The 16,704-nt window shown below is 28.7% G+C and overlaps 4 protein-coding genes across 4 annotated transcripts in view; all 4 read right to left on the minus strand.

Annotated features, from left to right (window-relative positions):
- Positions 1-734: 734 nt before the first annotated feature.
- On the minus strand, positions 735-6,525 carry LOC102675536 (odorant receptor 13a-like). Its single transcript, XM_031515444.1, has 11 exons — positions 6,320-6,525; positions 5,970-6,222; positions 5,794-5,897; positions 5,236-5,541; positions 4,198-4,473; positions 2,983-3,165; positions 2,265-2,517; positions 1,974-2,077; positions 1,385-1,711; positions 880-1,155; positions 735-806 (listed from the first exon to the last, which is right to left on the minus strand). Exons 1-11 carry the CDS (start codon positions 6,512-6,514, stop codon positions 735-737), a joined length of 2,349 nt encoding a protein of 782 aa, XP_031371304.1. The 5' UTR covers positions 6,515-6,525.
- A 671-nt stretch (positions 6,526-7,196) lies between these two features.
- LOC102675677 (odorant receptor 30a-like) lies at positions 7,197-11,040 on the minus strand. Its single transcript, XM_031515435.1, has 6 exons — positions 10,757-11,040; positions 10,023-10,275; positions 9,685-9,788; positions 8,142-8,456; positions 7,459-7,734; positions 7,197-7,295 (listed from the first exon to the last, which is right to left on the minus strand). Exons 1-6 carry the CDS (start codon positions 10,946-10,948, stop codon positions 7,242-7,244), a joined length of 1,194 nt encoding a protein of 397 aa, XP_031371295.1. The 5' UTR covers positions 10,949-11,040; the 3' UTR covers positions 7,197-7,241.
- A 1,040-nt stretch (positions 11,041-12,080) lies between these two features.
- Positions 12,081-15,183, minus strand: LOC102671837 (odorant receptor 13a-like). Its single transcript, XM_006610124.2, has 6 exons — positions 14,856-15,183; positions 14,265-14,517; positions 13,883-13,986; positions 13,204-13,536; positions 12,535-12,810; positions 12,081-12,153 (listed from the first exon to the last, which is right to left on the minus strand). The coding sequence occupies exons 1-6, from the start codon at positions 15,048-15,050 to the stop codon at positions 12,085-12,087; spliced, it is 1,230 nt and encodes a 409-aa protein (XP_006610187.1). The 5' UTR covers positions 15,051-15,183; the 3' UTR covers positions 12,081-12,084.
- A 578-nt stretch (positions 15,184-15,761) lies between these two features.
- Positions 15,762-16,704, minus strand: part of LOC116186882 (odorant receptor 13a-like) — a 4,238-nt gene continuing 3,295 nt past the window's right edge. Inside the window, exons 6-7 of the mRNA XM_031515442.1 lie at positions 16,497-16,704; positions 15,762-16,025 (exon numbers count right to left, since the gene is read on the minus strand). The exon at positions 16,497-16,704 is cut by the window's right edge and continues 2 nt beyond it. Of these exons, the coding sequence (XP_031371302.1) occupies positions 15,957-16,025; positions 16,497-16,704 (277 nt within the window). The 3' untranslated portion in view covers positions 15,762-15,956. The remainder of the gene's footprint in view (positions 16,026-16,496) is intronic.

The following is a 16,704-nucleotide window of genomic DNA, read 5'->3' on the forward strand; positions in this document are numbered from 1 at the left end:
AAGTTGTGGGCAAGCGTGATTTGAAGTGACATCACTTTGATGTTGCGGGACACTCCGTCATTAGATGTTGTCATTGGACACGTTGGTGAAATGTATATACGTGGCAGGGGGGAGGATTGTGGGGAGGAGGATACGAAAATCGTTTCGTATCGATTTGTTATGCATGATTCAAAAGGGAGGCGTGATTGTCGCGCCTCGTTTGCCAATATAGTGGCCGGTCACTGTTCTTATCGATTATTCCTGCTCGTCGATGGCAAAAATTGAAATACAGCTTCATTCCGCGAATAACTCGCTTCGAGAGGTATATGTGTGTGTATATATGTGTAATTCTCTGATCTCTGTGGAAAATGTCGTAATGCAAATTTCGAGCAGTTTGATCCAATTAGTAGATAGTCTGTGTGTATAACAAGGTAAATGTATATAATATGTTTAATTAATATTTGAATAATTCCAAGATATAAATTGTTTTCAACATGATCGTTAACCATTTTTCTATTTATTTATTTTCTCGTGTAATATCAACGAAAAGTGTAAAGGAATGTTTGAGTGTTTTTCGTTATTCCTTTGAATTTTGAAATTGAATTTATTAAAATGGAACACTTTATATTATTGCATAACATTTTTATATTTAATCATTATAATTAATATTATAAAATATATCATTGTCAACGTATTGAGATGAGAAAGAAACTTCTTTTATTTCGTTCAGGGATAACAACGATCTTTCGATTTATTTACACATCTATCGTTGTTTGCTCCGCACGATTTCTCAGCAACGTGAAGTACGATATAGCTGTACTTAGAATCTAAGACAAATCAATTTATCATCAAATTGATCTTATATTAACTTTCGTGTAAAATTTTAGAAATGAAACTTACGCTGGTGTACGTCTCGAGCGAGACAGGGAAGAATCCCAAAGCGGTGAGATAGCACGGTGATTTCGACCTCATGATAACAAGTATCAAGTCTTTTCGCAACATTTTCCCGTATTTATCCATCGGCATGAACGACCATAAACTGTTGTACGTAGCGTTAGCTATGTTCGTACTGTCTCGTATCAAACAGTCGCAACTGTAGGTGAACATTAGTAGTTGACACATGCAAGTTATTAAATGAAACGTGAAAATTAGACGACTCATAACAGAGGTGTCTTCCTATTAGAAATTATATTATGAATATCATGGTTAAGAATAAAAAGTAATAAAAAGTAGAAGCAAATGTGATTGAAATTATGTATTTCCATTTTTGAGTATTTTATATATAATTACAAAAAAAAAAAAAGAAAAAAAATAAGGAAAGTAAAATTGGAAAATCGATATAAATATCTATCAAGTGTCAAAGAAAATTATGTATAAATTTGAATGAAATATAAATAATACTGACCATAAGTATTAAATATCCGTCGAGGCATATTAACAAGCTGAAAAGCAACACTTGTCCAAATATTATGAAATTCGATACTATTTCCAGTTTTTTGCAATATTCGATAAGCGTTTGATGTTGTCGAATGTAAGTTTTGAGCTTAGTGTATTTATATATACTATAGGGTGATTTTTCCGAAAATTGGTAACACTTTTCGCATATTTCATTGCACACGTTTGAAAATCGATGTTGCAATATGCGAAACTGGCCGGCAATGTGCAAATTTATAATACACATAAAATTGTCGAAATAGAGGTAGCATACTCCAACGTGATACAAAGACAATATCTATTGGATAAAAAAAATATATATATAATAATTGGATAAATATATAAAATTTAATATTTTCAATATTATATTCATGTGAATTTCCTTTTTTAATTGGATTATATATTAATAAATTATTTTTGTATAATTAATTTAATTATTAGATTTAATTATTAGAATAATATTATAATTGTGTCATATTCTTTTCGTTTTTATAATATTAGTGTATAAAAGAAGATTATATTAAATTTAGAGAAAAAATTATAAAATAATATCTTAATACCTCTATAATAAACACTATTTCAAAATAAGGTGTCATGTACCATGATTCACTGAGCCACAAATTAAATGGATGTATTCTCTCCGTTTCATTTTTCCCTACATTTTCTAAAAGATAAATTAATATATATATATTTTTCCCTTTATTTTTGTACTGTGTATCATATGTAACTGCAACAATTTGATAAAATTACTCATAACTTACAAGTTAGAATTATTTTACTTTTTTTATTATAATCAGAGCAGAAATTAAAATTTATTATTATTTTATATTATTAATATTAAATTGTCTTACCTTTAAGTGCTCTTATTACAAAAGAGAAGACTGTCCCCTGAGAGAATAATGTGAAAGTGCAAACGAAGAAGGTGGAGTAACGTTTGCACGTATTTATAATTATTTGCTCGTGCAAGTCGTACTTTAAATTCCAAAAATTCGTTTTTGCGTATTGTATCATCTTGAGCAACTTCTTTTTGTACATTAACGAGATGGAAATCTTGACTAAAACCAGAATTATCGTTACAAGATTACATATGATCAGAATGCTATCCTGTAACCAGACAATAACACGTATTCGATTAATTCAAATAATTTAAATAAACATTCTTTGGATATTTTTTACTTATAAAAGAAAATTTTAAGCAACTTGTTCTTATATATTAATTCAATTAATTCAAATAAACATCCTTTGGATATTTTTTACTTATAAAAGAAAATTCTAAGTAACTTGTTCTTATATATTAATTTAATTAATTCAAATAGATGTCCTTTAGATATTTTTTACTTATAAAAAAATTCTAAACAACTTGTTCTTATATATTAATTTAATTAATTCAAATAGACATCCTTTGGATATTTTTTATTTATAGAAGAAAATTCTAGCAACTTGTTCTTATATATTAATTCAAATAATTTAAATAGACATCCTTTGGATATTTTTTTACTAGTAGAAAAGAATTCTAAATTATCAAAAAAAAAAAAAAAAAATATTGCATTATTTAAAAATTCGACTCACGCTAAAATTTCCCCAGGTGAAGTACAGATCTCTGGTCTCGGTCGCCACTGCAAAGAAGACAGCGAAGAACGTGTAACTTAGAGTCAAATTTCTTCGACGTTCCTCCACACAATTGCTCGCTATCCAAAATCCAACGATCTTCATGTAAAAAGTCATGACGGTGATCGAGAGATCTCCACCAACCTTCTTCGAAGTCATTCTGAATCTTCAATGACGGGGTTGTTCGTGGTCGACGAGGATCGATCGATCGAAACGTCACGTTTATCACTGCTATATAACACTGTCTCTCTTGACAACTTTCGTTTCGTATCAATCACTCATCTTACCCAGACAATTGGCCGTTCTATACGTCATTGTGATTGCCACTCTCGCACGCGAGGAGAAGCGAGAAGGATCGATGAATTATGCACGATTCTAGGGGAAGTGTGCGGTTATACGAGTGTAACTCTATTGTATCAGTTGGTTCAGTAATTCAGTTTGCCGCTTGGGATCGCTCGAAGAATACGTACACGCGTAATTCGACTCGTGATTGTTGTGGACAAACGACGACAATGGAATTTGTACAAGAATTTGAGTGAGTTTTTTAAAAATTTAAAAGTACACACACACACATACACGAGAGAGAAATTTGAGGAGGATTTCCTTTTATTTAAAAATTATTTCTCATCTTTTCTCAATTTTTCAACTATTGTTCTTCAAATGTACAAAATGAGATATTAATAATAATAATAATAATAATTTTGGATAATAATTATTTTTTATCGACGATTGAAGGGAAAAAAAAGAAGAAGGGAAAATTTAGAGTAGAAAAGAAGTATTAGTATAGTATTATTATATGCAAATCAGTCTTGATATGTCGGCTACGAAAATGGAATTTCAATTGTATTTGTTTCTTTCCTTCATTCATTTCTCTTTGACCGTATTTTTAATTTTTCAAGTTCACAAATCTCGTTCAATCCAGGGAAAGATCTCTAAAGTTCCTTCGTGAAATTTTTTTCGTTATTTTGGAAATCCTTTTATTATTACACTCCGTGGTATTTACGTGGTGTTTTCCATCTTTAGGGACGAATGTTTCAATAGCGTGAAGTACGACATTGCCGTACTGAGTACCTGATTAACAAAAAAAATTAATCATCGAATCTCAAGGGATGCAACATTGTTATTGTCTGAGAATATTTTTGAATAATAAAAATCTGGAAATATGATCGTGATTACCGCGGTAGAGGTTTCGAGGGAAACGGGGAAAAATTTGCCGGCCGTCAAACAGCAAACTCTGTGCGACCTCGTCACGACAATTATCAGATTTTTTCGCAGAACTCGTCCAACGTTGTCCATCGGCAACCCCGCCCAGGGGCCCGAGAATATAGCGTTGCCCACTTTCACGCTCTCCCTTATCAAATCGTCGCAACTGTACGTGAACATTAAAAGTTGACAGAGAGTGCCGACGAAATTTAACGTTAAACTGACTTTTCTCGAGGCAGGTGTATCCATCTGTTCGAATGATATAAAATTGATTTATTTTGTCATATCGATAGTAACATCTTTGTTGAATGAAAATAAACAGTGTTGCCAAAATTCAAGAATTTCAATTTAATTTTGATAGAAAATACAGGTTTATGATTAAAAATTCTAAATTTTTTCGTTGATTCATAAAGTTATGTATGCAATAGCTTTGTTACTACTATTTTGTTGAAATTTTTCACGACTATTTTGCGAAAAAAAAAATATAACGGCGTTAAATCACACTTTTAGATATGGCCGATCAATTTTGATCAAAAATGAGAAATTAAATGACTCGTGCAGTAATTGAATTGTTTCTCGGTGTGGCGTGCCATCCACATCCATATCTTGTGATATAGGCACGAAAAATTGGCTTATCATGTGACACGTTGTGGATGCATTTGTTTCTCAACTCGCGGATTTTCTGAACCCCAATCATCGTTGAAGACTATTTTTTTCGAGAAACTTTCGTTATTTTTAAAATATTGAACTCAACAATAAAAACGCTCCATTTTCTTTCGCACAAATGGCGCAAAATTCAAATTTGATTTTTGGGACACTATTTATTTACAAACCGAATAAAAATTCCGTTGAGAAAAATATCAGTTACACAATTCTGATTAAATAAATAAAAGAAATTGTCCTTTTATTATTCGATAAATTCAACGAATTAATTCATTGAATTTGAATTTCAAGTTAGATATCCATTTTGCGTTCCAATCGATGATCGATATACACCAGTTGCATACCAACCAGAAATAATTGAAATCCCACGAGGCATATCACAAGAGCGAGGAACAGAACTTGGCCGAGCACGATTATCGTGAATATATCTTCCAATTGTTTGCAATATTTTGTCAACGTTTGATGATGAATCACACAGCTCTTCAACTTCGCGTAGCAAACGTTTGCGCGACAAGACTCGCCTGTTACGGTGACGTTCAAGTTTCTCAGTCGGTATTGCAGTATGCGAAATTGACCGGCCACGTGAAGATTCACGATGCACAGTAAATTATCGAAACAGATGTAACACACGCCAACGTGGTACACGCATAGTATCTGAGAATGATATTATACGATAAAATTAGATAGAAAATTAAATTAAATTATTATATTAAATAAATTAATTAAAATAATTATTATATTAAATTATTATACAAAATTAAATTATTATATTTTCCAAAATTCGAATATTATACGATATTATACGATAAAATTAGAGAGAAAATTACTATATTTTCCAAAATTCGAATATTATTTTATAATTCGAAGAATTAAGGAGAAGGAGAAAAATTACGGATGAATTCTTACCTGTATAACGAAAAGGATCTCAAAGTAAGGCGACAATCTTACAGGGAAATCGACCCACAGGTTGAACGGCAATTCCCTGTTAGATTCGTTCTTTCCTATATTTGCTTGAAAAATAAGACTAATGTTATAATTCTTTTTTTTTTTTTTTTTGAAAGTTAAAATTTCATTGAAAATACCTATTATCGGAGTGATCATGTAACCGGTGCAAGTGCCTTGAGCGCAGAAGCTAATAACAACGACGAAAATGATGCATATCCTCTTGCACTCGGCCAATATTAATTTCTCTTCTGGGTCGCGATACGGGCGCCAGAAATTCTTCTGAGTGAATGTGACCAGTTCGAAAAACTGCATTTTGTGAGCGTACAACACACCGACCTTGAGCACGACGATCATCAGGTACAAATTGTTGCAAGAGATATAAACGCTGTCCTATTATTCACCATTGATTTTCATTACGTAACATCCTTCTCGTCAATTAACATAAACGTAAACACTCGTTCTAACGGGGAAAAGAAACTTTACTCACGCTAAAGTTTCCCCAAGTGAAGTAAATATCCCTGAAACCGATGCACACGATAATGAAAAGCGCCCCAACTGTGTAAACCAATGCGAAATCCCTTCGACGTTGTTCATCCCGATCGGCGGCCAACCACAATCCAACTATTTTCATCAGAAAACTCGTCCAAATTATCGAGATGTCTCTGCCTTGAGTCGATCGCATGGCCGAGGAAAAGGAATGACTTTTACTTCAATGCGAATAATAAGTTCACGCTTAGATCACGATGACGCCTTTGATCCTCGTCACACGCTTTGATTTGTCAATCTTTTTGAAAATGCCAATCACGATCGTTGCATTGCTTACGATCCTTTTTAAAGGATCTTTACGTAATCTCGCGTGAAACGTAGTCGTAACGGGGGTAAATTATTCATGATTCGACGAGGGAATGGAACACAATTGGCATGATAATGGGGGGAGAGAAGGTGGGATTGATGCGAGGGGTAGATATAGTATTGCGTCTACCTTGGTTGATTAAGCGCTTATGCTTGTGCAGAGTAGAAGTGGTATAGAATCATAGAATAATGGTAAGATTATGGTGATTATAATCAAGATTTATTTTTGGAGATTTGTTCAAGTGATTTTTTTATATAGATTTTTATAGTGGAATACTACAATAGAGTGGAACGACAAAATTAGAATTGTACAATTATCTTTTTTAATTGTGTTAAAAATTTATCTTTAATCCTTCAGATTAGAGAAAACTTTTGTACATTGTTCGTTAGATAAAGTGCATTTATGTGCATTGTGTATTAATATTGATTAAAAATATTATACTGATATATACTTATTATTAATTGATTAATTTTACAGATGTATGTAAAAATTGGAAATTAATTTTTTTTTCTTTAATTACTTGAACACAAAGATTGAACAATCTGTGTAAATTATCTTATTTCATGGATTCCCTCAAGAGAGTGAAATACGACACGGTAGAGCTTATAAGCTGCAACAAAAATTTTAGCATGATTAATAACAATCTTTTTTCTAAAAAATTTCTACATAGTAAAATATTCATTGTTTGAAAATTTATTTATTATTGTTATTATTTGATTAACAATATGTCAGAGTGTTATTTCTTATCGTTTAATAAATGGGAGATTGCTTACACTAGTAGACGTTTCCAAGGAAACAGGAAAAAATCCTCCAGCGGAGAGATAACATGGCCGCATGCACTTCATCATTATCATCCTTATATCTTTTCGCAGCATTCTTCCAGTCTCGTTCATTGGCAATGTCGTCCACCAGCCTGAATACATCGCCAACCCGACGTTTCCACTTTCTTCTATCAATTTGTCACAAATATACGTGAAAAAAAGGATGTGAACAAAGATACCAATCCCGGAGAAAATGAAAATGAAGCGCGTCGTTAGAGGTACGTCTGCCTGTATACATTATTTTTAATACAAAAATTTAATACAATTGAAATATATTTTGCGATCTTTATATTTTTATTATAAAATATACAGATACTTTTAAAAAACTTGATTCTAGAAAACATACAGAAAAGTTGATACGCAAAAATATCGATTGAGAATAATTTATTTATTATTATTAAATAGATTTGTTTTATCTTTCAAATACCATATTTATTTTGTATTTTTTTTGTATGTTATCTAGATATTTTATACATTTAAAATTTATTATAAACGTAACAATTGAATCTTACAAATTAATATTTGGAAATTCTTGTTGAAATTTTGTTAATTGGATCGTTCATGAGATTATTATTAAATAAGAAAATTCATTGAAATGTGTATATACATTTTTTGTAAAGAGAAATTACACGTACTATAAGTATTTCGTAGAAGGCGATGCACATTATCAAGCTAAACACAATCACGTGATTCAAAATCATCAACGTGTAAACATAATCGAGTTTCTCGCAATATTTGAGCAACGACTGATGTTGTTTAATGCATTTCTTTAAAGCTTTGTAATATTTGTCCGTGCAAGAGATGATATCCTTCTGTTCCTTCATGCTTGACCATATGGTGAGCATTCGATGTTGCAATATGCGGAACTGGTAATTCACATGCATGCTCAATACGCATAAGTAGTTATCGTTACTCAAATAAGTCAGGCCGATTTGTTGTAGAGCTATTAACTGTACGAATTAATAATTTTCCATTAGATCATCGATAGAAAATCGTCAAAATCCTCTTATATTAACTGGATTCACAACGATCCTAGAACAGCAGTTCTCACATTACACGAATACAAATTGGAAATTTCTATTGGCAACAATTTATTTAAGGACAAAAATTGCATTGAAAATTATTTTCAAGAGTAATTCTTAAATGTTTCTCTCTTAAAATTCGTAATTAAGTTATATATATATATTGATTATAATATCGATATTGATCAATAATAATTACAGTTATAATTAATACAATTAAATACAGTTATCGCTAGGCATAATCATGATTCAATCACGATCTGAATATTGACTGGTAATACCGATCACGCCGCTAGACGGTTCCTGTTTCTCGCTAGTATTATTTATCGCTATTAGGTATAACTATTAATCCAAATAAGGGATGTCATCCGTAAAAGTAAAGTGTTGTTTATAGTGTATAATTGTTAGTTTATAGTGTCTCCTTTTCTATATTCCTGTGGTCCTTACAGTCTTATTATCTGTCCATCATCTAACAACATTTGTAACTTTTGTGAATTATAAGATAATCCATATCTCATTTTACTTTTTGAATTTTTTGATCAATTTGAAATTTTGATGTAATAAAAATACTGTACTTATTGAGACTAATCGGTTTCAATTTTTTTTAATTGCCTCGAATTTTGAAAATTAATTAAGTTTTGGTACCAATGTTTCTTTCTTATTATCGAATCAATATTATTATCACAATATAAGAATTTAAAATAAAAGAATATATTTGATGTTTCGAATTCTCGAGAAATTTTTTGCTATTTATTATTTGGAATTCTTAAAGTCCTATGTAAAAAATAATTTAGATAAATATAATATGAATTTATTTTTAAGTAATAATAGTCCAATTGAATTTGTTTGAATTTTAAATTTAAATTTTTTTTTTAAGAGTTTTAAGATCTTACAATGTTTCGTATTCGAATTTCACGAATTTAGAAATTAGATTTCGATATTCTATATTTAATTTAAGATATATATAGGGTTGTTAGGATTGTTTTTTTGAAATTTGAAAAAATTTTTTAGAGTGTAAATTATCCATTATCTAATTCTGTATTTCGTATACAGATAAGAGAATCACTGTTCTAGAAATCTAATTATGTGTTAATCATTTCCAAATATAAATGGATGTTGTCGCATTTCGCATCATATAAATAAAGATGTATAGTACCTGCGAGGCGAACAATAATTCGTAATATGGTGTTGTGCTTAACGGTATATCGATCCACATTCTGACCGGAAGTGTTCTTTCTGATTTGTTCTTTCCATGATTCACTAAAAAAACATTCATTTCTGTAACATTGTTTCTTTTAAAATTGATATTGATTTATATTTTTTTAATGTTAAAATCTTACGATATTCAGAAAGATTTCTGAAATTTGTGCATTAAAACTGCAACGGAATTGATTCAAGGTTTATTAATTATATATAAAGTTATTTTAATTGATAAAAAAATTTCTTATAAAGATTATCAAAATGCTTAGAGTTTTTGCTCAGTGATTTACTCACCGTAAAATGGTGTAATTATATAGAAAAAAATAGAGCTTTGTACAAAGAAGTATGCGATTATGGTCCACAAGTTGCAAAACTTTTGACACTTCGTGAAAAGTAATTTTTCGTAATTTTCATATTTGAAATGCCAAAAATTCTTCTGAGCATATATTATTATTTTCACAAATTCTCTTCTGCGAAAGCTTAATATTATAAATTTAGAAAGCGATAGTATGACTATTAGTAAGTTAGATATTATGAACATACAATACTGCAAAAATAAATTCAAAATTTGATTAATATTTATGCAATATACATATTTCTTAAATATATATAATAATATATATAATAATAAGAATTAAAATATTACGTAATTACATATTAATAATTTAATTTTGATATTTTTGATACGAATTTTCTTAATAATTATTCATAACATTTTTGATATCCATCGAATATTCCATATTATAATTTTTCAGATAGAAAAATTTTCAGATATTTTTGAAAAAATTTCTATTCTTTTGGAAAAAAAATCGATCAACAATCTTTCTCTAAAACTAATTTAAAAATTAATTTTGCATCGTTTTCAATTTTTCTTCACTTTGACGACTAAAAAAACCATTAATATCAAAACAACGTACTTCATCGTTGTTAACTTAAAATTCTGTGATCCATATATAGTATAATATCTTTTTATATATTACATAAAATAGAGAGATGTAACAATTTTTGGAAAATAATTTCGTACTTACGTTAAAATCCCCCCAACTGTGATAAATATCGGTGATATTAATATACAAAGCATATATATGCGAGGCGACAGTGTACAACATATTGATTCTTCTTTGACGTTCTTCTGCTTTGTTGACCGTTATCCAACTACCCACAGCTTTCAATAAAAATTGTGACAATTTGAGAGAGATATCTGAGAAGTTTCGTTTCATGACAATCTTTTCATTGTCGATCTATAAATCACGGGAAAATTAATAGATTCAATGAAAATTTCGCTTTTTGCGAAATGAGTGACATCACTTTGATGTATACTCTTTTCTCCATTCCAATGATGGAAATAAATACAATCCTTTTTATCGATATCTTATAACATATGTTTGAAGGAAAACACGATTATCTTTCTCCTCCTGGGAATGCACAACCAGTTGTTCGACACGTGTTGATTATTTTATCACGCATAGTGGTTCGATGAATAGGTGCAGTTAGAGAAGTATATTCTACTCGTTATTTTGTTCCCTACCTCGTTCTAGGTTGACCAGATCAAGGCAAGTAATCCGTATTTGCACTTTGGATATTTATCTGTCTTATGTATTTAAAGTGTTTTAATAGGAAGTTAAAGTAATTTGGAAATATTTCAGTAACTTATCATGATTATTTTGAGGTACGTTTTACATTATGCATCACCTTATTTATAAACTTGGAACAAAGTTATATATCAATGGATCATTATTTAAATTATTATTTATTATTTAAATGTTTTTTAAATTTCATCGTTTGCTATAATCATTGAGGGAATCTATAATTTATCAAATATTGATTAAATGTAGCTTAAATTTGGCAATTAAATAAAAAATTAATATATTTTGTTTTGTTCTGTTGCAAAGTGAAAGAAGATAGAAAGGTAAAAATTCAATTATTTCTTATTGCATTTGTGAGTAAGAATTGTAATTGTATATTTGCAATTTGTATAAAAATATTATTTATTTTTGTTTAAATAATATTAAATAGAATTATTTAAATCTATAATTAAATAAAATATTTATTTTTGGAGGAATATTGATTTAAAATATACTCTTTGATCGAAATAAAAAATTCATCTTTATTCATTTCACTAATTTTGAACGTTCCAATATTTTGTATTTATATTTTTTATATATATATAAAAAAATATGTATTTACATAGAAATACACATACGATTCAATAATGATTATTTATTAAAATGACCAATATAACAATGTTATCCATTATTTCATATAAATTATCCACCTTTACTTTATTCTTTTTTTTTTTTAATGGAAAATGTACAACGTTCGATTCGAGATATTTTGTTAACGAGTTTTTGATAATTTATGAGTCATTCGCGTTTTCCACGCGATTATTCAGCAATGTGAAATACGATACCGCTGTGCTCAAAATCTGTAAAATATAAATGAATAATTTAAACGAAAAAATTTACTACTACAATGTTTCATGATTATAATGATTTTTAAACTACAATTGCACTTCTTAAACTACAATTTTGCTTTAATAAGGATTAATAACCAACATCTTTAAATATTTTTTTTTCAAATTTAAATTTTTGTTCAATATCATTACGAAAAATATAGCACAAATATATTATCCATTTTGTATCATATAATCACAATAAATATTCCAAAAAATTAATACAATTCAAAAAAAAAAAAATTTTTACTATGAAAAATATTCTAATTTAAAAATCATTGTTTTTAATGTATTTATGGTGAATTCATTTTCGATTTTTATGATACAAAAATAGTAAGTTATGATTATACCTACCTTGGTATAAGTTTCCAACGATACAGGGAAAAATCCATTCGCAGTCAGACAACAAACTCGTCTGGATCGCTTAATCACCATTATCAAATCGTTTCGAAGCATTTTTCCAAATTTATTCATCGGCAAAATTGTCCACAGTGCTGAGTAAGCTCCTACAGCGACATTATCACTGTGTTCCATCACATCGTTGCAGCTGTAGGTAAACATGAATAATAAAAACATCGAGCCACTTAACAGGAATACGAAAATGAAGCGTCTCGCTGTAGAAGCAGCAGCCTAGAAGAGAAGAAAAGAAAAAAATATATTTTCATCTATATATAGGATGTAAAATATATTTAAATTGTGCAAGTATAATTCAAGGATTCATTTGAAACATTTATTAAATAATTATTAATTATATATGATTAATAGTTACACAACATTACGAATATAATATTTCCTTCTCTTTTGTTCAAAATGAGTTCTTTAATTTAAATTCAAATTAGTTAGATTTTAAATTATCAATTGTTCTTTATATAAAGTTTTATATTTATATAAAACGAAATATAAATGCTACAATAATGCTTTAAATTTTACATTTTACAATATATTATATAATTATTTTGGATTCCTTCTATTCTAATTATTTTAAGGAATTATGAAATATTTGATAAAAATAAATTAACTAACCACGAACACTTGATATCCGAATAGGCAAATTAATACACTGAATACCAACACTTGTCCAAGCGTAATTATAGTGTACACGTTCTCAAGGTTTTGATGGTAATCGATCAATGCCTGATGATATCGGACGCATTTCTTAAATTGCTCGTAAAATTTGTACATCTGTTTTGCTAATGTCGATTGCGAGTCCTTTTCGCGTATATCGTGCTCCGTGTCACACAATGTCATAAGCCTGTATCGAAGAATGCGAAATTGGCCGGCCAAGTGTACGGCCATGATGCAGAAAATATTGTCGAAACAAAAATAGGAGATTCCAATATAATATAACGATACTGCCTGTAAAAAAAAAAAAAAAAAAAAAAAAAAAAAAAGAAAAAAAAAAAAAAAGAAAAAAAAAAAAAAAGAAAAAAAAAAAAAAAAAAAAGAAAAAAAGAAAGAAGAAAAACGACACGTATTTCTTTTCCTTTGTTATGAAAATGAAGAAATATTTATTGAATATTATTATTTAAGTTATTTATATTTTCATTTTGAACAAAAGTGGATATTCATTATTCATTTATTAAAAAAGAAATTTGATAAATTTAATAAAAGAAAGTTATAACTCCATTTAATATAATTTAGAATATTTATTTTGGAAATTTATTCGATTAAAAAAGAATAATATAATGTAAATTTAAATTACTTGGACAAAAAATATTATCTCGTAATATGGCGTCCTTGTTAGCGGCAAATTTATCCATATATTGAACGGAAACATTCTCTCGGATTCATTACTTCCATTTTGTGCTGTAACAAATGTGCAAACTTTTTGCTTTTTTTTTTTCTATAGGATAGGATATTTTTCGAAATTCCAAAAAACAAATATAGAAATTTGTAATACATAATAAATTTCAAATTTCATGAGGATAATTTATTAAATTGTATATACAATTCAAATTTTTTAGTTAAGTTTATGAAATAATTTATGAAATAGAGATAGAGATTGTGCATTTTGACAATTTAATCAGTCGAGCAAGAGTTTTAAATAGTGTTTTAGATAATTTTAATCAATTATTTAAACCCACTAATGACCGGTGTCGTTAGATAGGACATCACGGTGCACATGCCAATGGTGGTGACGGAGGAGATGAAAAAAATGCAAGTTTTTCTGCAATCGTCCAAAATTTCTTTTTCACGATAATCGTAATTAACGTTCCAGAAATTTTGTTGCATGTACACGATTAGATTTAAAAATTTCCCTTTATACATCAGTATGATGCATATTTTGATTAAAGCCATTATCGTAGTTATGGTATTCGTCATAGCGTAAAGAATATCCTGAAACGAGTCGTTTTCAAAAAATGAATAATAATGACAAAAAAAAAAAGCAAAAATTATGAAATAACACAAGTATCATATGTTATAAACCATTCAAATATTATATTTTCTTATATCCATTCTTGTCAAATTGTTCTAAAAGAAAATATTAATCATTATTATTAATCAAAATTAATAAATTTTTACAAAATTTTTCTCTTTTAAAAATCACAAGAAAAAGAAACACTTCAATTATATATTGTTCAGATCCAATCCTTCAGTTTTTAAATTTTTAAAAATCACGCAATAATCTTAAATTTTATCCGTGTAAAAGATACGAAACAATTGAACATACTCACGCCGTTGTACAGCAACGTGAAATACAAATCTCTCGTACTGATTATCGTGCCGCAAAACAACATCCAAATCGTGTAGATGAATAACATTTTCATCCTGCGTTGTTCATCAGAATTATCAGACATCCATACGCCCACGTTCTTCAAGAAAAATGTCGACAAGCTTATCGATATGTCCAACTGGTTATCCGTTTGCATGGTGATTGATCAACGTGTATCGTCTCACACGCAACTTCCATCGAATATATATCACGATAATAATTAATAGGCGTTTGATAGTTCGTCGATTTCTTCTCATCCCTTCTTCTTTTCTTTTCCTCGACGGGAATATTACAAGTGAAGTAGTCAGGAAAAAAATGATTGGCACCCTTTCTATTGTATTATTAAGGATAGAACGTGTATTATGAATTATAGTAGGGTGTATAGAACTCTTGGATCGATTCGAATTTATGCGTGCAGTCGATGAAATGTTTCGACTTTTTTTTAGATTTTAAGAAGGAAGGTGGAATGGTTGGAATCGTTTGTGCAGATCGATGGAAGAAGATAGAAAGAGTAAATTTGATTGTTTAATTCTGTTTGATAGAAGAGTAAAAAAAAATTGTGAGTAAGAGTTATTGTAATTGATAATTTAGATATATTTGTATTTTATATAAAAAATTAATCCTAATCAATTGACGTATTAATTAAATAAATAAGTTTAATAATTAGATAAGTAAATATGTTTATTTCTGGAAAAATATTGATTTAAAAAGTTTTATGATTGAAATTAATTGGATCTTTATTTAATCGATTGATTCGGATTGATTTTGCAGCATCTTTCATCTTTCTTTCTGTTTTGTAATTTTTGGACGTTTGAAGCATTATCGAAAATTTAATCTTTTATAATTTTAAAAAGAATGTATTCGCGTACAAATCCAGTTTAATAGTGGTTATTCATTATTTTATTTATAATTATAATATGAATGATTAATAATACAATGTCATTACATTATTTCGAAAAAATTATACACCTTCGTTACATTTCTTTGTCTAATGGATTTGAATGTGCAATGATTGATCTGAGATATTTTATATTAACGAATATTATTGAAAAGTTGTTATTAATTACGTGTCATTTGCGGTTTCCACGCGATTACTCAGCAATGTGAAATACGATAGAGCTGTACTTAAAATCTGTAAAAATGTAAAAATAAGTATTTTAATCATCATCAAGAAAAAAAATTTACTTTTTGAATTTTGCACTTATATTGATTGCAAAATTAATATTCTATGACAATGATTCTCAAATTTGTGCTTTGTATAATTTTAGACAGAATTAAGAATCGAATACATCTTAAAGTATTTTTTTAAATTCAAATTTTTATATCACAAAGAATATAGTATAAATATTATGCAATTTCCATTAATTTTTCATTAATAATAATAAATTGCTAGTATTTTGGATTATGTAGTTGCAATAAAAATTTCAAGAAATTAATAGTTATGAATTCAAAAATGTGATAAATATATCATTAAATTTACAAATTTTAAAAATCATTTTATTTTATATTGAATTTATGAATCTATCAGGATTATAATTTTGATATAATTGACTGCCACCATTTTTAAATGTCTATTTTGTACATAGATTAGGATTATACCTACTTTGGTATAAGATTCTAATGACACAGGGAAAAATCCATTCGCGGTCAGACAACAAACTCGTCTAGATCTCCTAATCACCATTATCAAATCTTTTCGAAGCATTTTCCCAAATTTGTCTATTGGCATAATCGTCCACAGTGCTGAATAAGCTCCTATAGCAACGTTATCACTGTGCTCTATCACACCGTTGCAGCTGTAGGTGACCATA

Source organism: Apis dorsata, unplaced genomic scaffold, assembly GCF_000469605.1.
Source record: "Apis dorsata unplaced genomic scaffold, Apis dorsata 1.3 scaffold_69, whole genome shotgun sequence".
Lineage (NCBI taxonomy): Eukaryota > Metazoa > Arthropoda > Insecta > Hymenoptera > Apidae > Apis > Apis dorsata.